The following is a 2,500-nucleotide window of genomic DNA, read 5'->3' on the forward strand; positions in this document are numbered from 1 at the left end:
ACCAACTTGCAGCTGCTATACGCTGGATGTGCGACGGTACATTCAAAATGGTTCCACAATAATTTTATCAATCAATATATACGATCCACGCTATTAAAAATTAATGTTGCTTAGCATATTTACATGTTGCTGACAAATAAAACAAAGGAAATGCATAGAAAAGCCCTTAGAGTTGTGAAAAAATAGCGCCTAGATTTAAAGCCGAGCACAATAAATACAAATTTGGAGGGAAATTCAAAGTATTGGTCTAACAAATCGTTACGTAAATGATACTAAATCTCGGTTTTATGGGGAATAGTTTGCTGGATTATAATTCCTACCCCCAAAAATAACCCAGGCGTTCGAAAAAGAGCTGGAAGAATTAGGGTAGTTCACAGGGCCAGTTTCCTGGGCCGCGCAACACCCAAATCCATCCGCCATGGTAAGTAGCCTTACTGTAACCCCTGTGGTTAGCGCGCGCAGCGCAACATTACCTCTTGCCAGAACATGCCGTGCTTGCCAAGAATCTTTAAATATGCGGATAAGGCGCAAACGGCCGTTACGCCACGGCCTTACTGACAGCACACATAAATCGATCGTCGCGGATATGTAGTCGCTCCCTACTTTGTTTGTTGTTGTTTTGGTATCGCCGCCATATTGGTTTTGGTGTTCTTCCGCCGATATCGGTCGGCGGTCGAGTGGGCCCGCGAATCTGTAGGTGCTCCAAGAATTATACTGTCATTTGAAAATACATACATTGGAAGACACCAAAATACAGGACGAAGAAGAAAAGGAGCCTTTATTTTCTCGAATAATTAGGAGCGTTGAGCAAACAAGCTGGAGGGATGGAGGCATCGAGCAATTCAGCAGGAAGAGACTATGCAGAAAAACTAAGTTAACTGCAAGTTTTTAAGGTAACAGGGAGACTAGAAGGAAAAATAGCCAAAATAATAAATAAATATATAACACGCAAAAAAACGTTTTAAAATTTAGCTCTTATGTAGCACTAGCTCTTGTGGCGCACTATCTCTTTTGTGCTTCACTTGTATATATACATACATACATTATATATATATATATATATATATATATATATATATATATATATATATATATATATATATATATATATATATATATATATATATTCCTTCTTGGTAAGGCATGCGTGAAACGGTGGCTGATTGCAACGAAAAAGGTGGTGCACAAGTCAAGGTGTACCACTGACTTATGGATGAACATTCCAAATCAAAGATATTCTCAGTTTTAGGATAGATTTTACCATATGAATTTCACCCTTTATGTTTTTTCAATTACATTTTCAGTGAGTAATACAAAAATCAATGAGTGATTTTTTGAAAGAAACCCACCTCCCGCTAACCAAATCAATATTATAGATATATGGAATTATAGAAAAGTGATATTGAGTTTTTACGCTGCCATGACACTGTCGTCGGTTATGAAAAAAAATCTTATATATTTCTAAGTCATTAATGATAGGAATTTATAAATGCAAGGAATCGGGTTTAATCTAAACCGTATCAGATATCCTGTAGGGTGATCATCAGAATGAGTTATACTTATTTTTTTCTCTGGAATTAAAATTATTTTGGAAAATACGATAGCACACATGTAAAACTTTGTATATGATAGATATTGGCAGCAATAAATACTTGTTATTTCAGTTTGAACGTCGATTGGTTTACCTTAAGTCCATGACAGCTGTTCAAGTAAAATGACACGAGTAGAATGATGGTCAGTCTTCCGGTTATTCCGCTAACTTGTGCCATTTTTTGGAAGATGAAACTTGGGCCCAACTACGAACGAGGAGCGACTGCTGTCTCTTCCACCGAGTGTCCAGCTTTATATAGGCAATTTCCTAACGGGTAACTATTTCTCTTTAGTACTGGTACACTAACTATCCAATTATTGAGAAGAATAGGATAGAGTGATTTCATTTGTTTGTCAGTTTTTATCTCTGTTAGATACATTTCTATACTCTGTTATAATTAGTTTTACCTCAAAGGCTTTAGACTGTGGAACAGCTGTTCTTTTCGGCAGCAGGAATAAATGGAAATTGTATTTGCCCATTTACTGAATAAAGGAAAATCTTATGACATTGTAATTTTCGCGGTCTCTAAAATAAGATGGCAATTACTGAGCGTTGGCATCTATTTCCAGACGTTATTATTGGCGTTGTTTTATGTATGATTTATGCCAGCACCCGTAACCGATTCCGATACTTTGAGTGAGATCTGTGGTATTTTACAAACTTATTAGGAATTCGGGAATTTTCCTTCTTTACAGATAAGAAAATAAAATCTTTATAGGAGAAAAACTAATATAAAGTATTCCAAATGTATTAGCAACATACCACAATAAGCCACAGATGTGCCCTCTTATGAGAGAGACTATTTACCTGACCCTAATCAAAATGAGTAAGTTATCCCAATTCCCTCTCTGAGAGCATTCGCACAAATTGATAAGCACAACAGTAATCACAGACTGAAACAGTGACTGC

The 2,500-nt window shown here is 36.4% G+C and overlaps 2 protein-coding genes across 3 annotated transcripts in view; one reads left to right on the forward strand and one right to left on the reverse strand.

Moving 5' to 3' along the window:
• Positions 1-1,822, reverse strand: part of LOC135199206 (uncharacterized) — an 8,255-nt gene extending 6,433 nt beyond the window's left edge. For both annotated transcript variants that reach the window (XM_064227078.1, XM_064227079.1), the window contains exon 1: positions 1,686-1,822. In XM_064227078.1, the coding sequence (XP_064083148.1) occupies positions 1,686-1,769 (84 nt within the window). In that variant the 5' untranslated portion in view covers positions 1,770-1,822. The remainder of the gene's footprint in view (positions 1-1,685) is intronic.
• The window catches only part of LOC135199207 (uncharacterized), a 67,883-nt gene that overhangs the window by 10,160 nt on the left and 55,223 nt on the right, over positions 1-2,500 (forward strand). The window lies entirely within an intron of this gene.

The sequence above is a fragment of the Macrobrachium nipponense genome, chromosome 25 (assembly GCF_015104395.2).
Source record: "Macrobrachium nipponense isolate FS-2020 chromosome 25, ASM1510439v2, whole genome shotgun sequence".
In the NCBI taxonomy this organism is placed as follows: Eukaryota; Metazoa; Arthropoda; class Malacostraca; order Decapoda; family Palaemonidae; genus Macrobrachium; species Macrobrachium nipponense.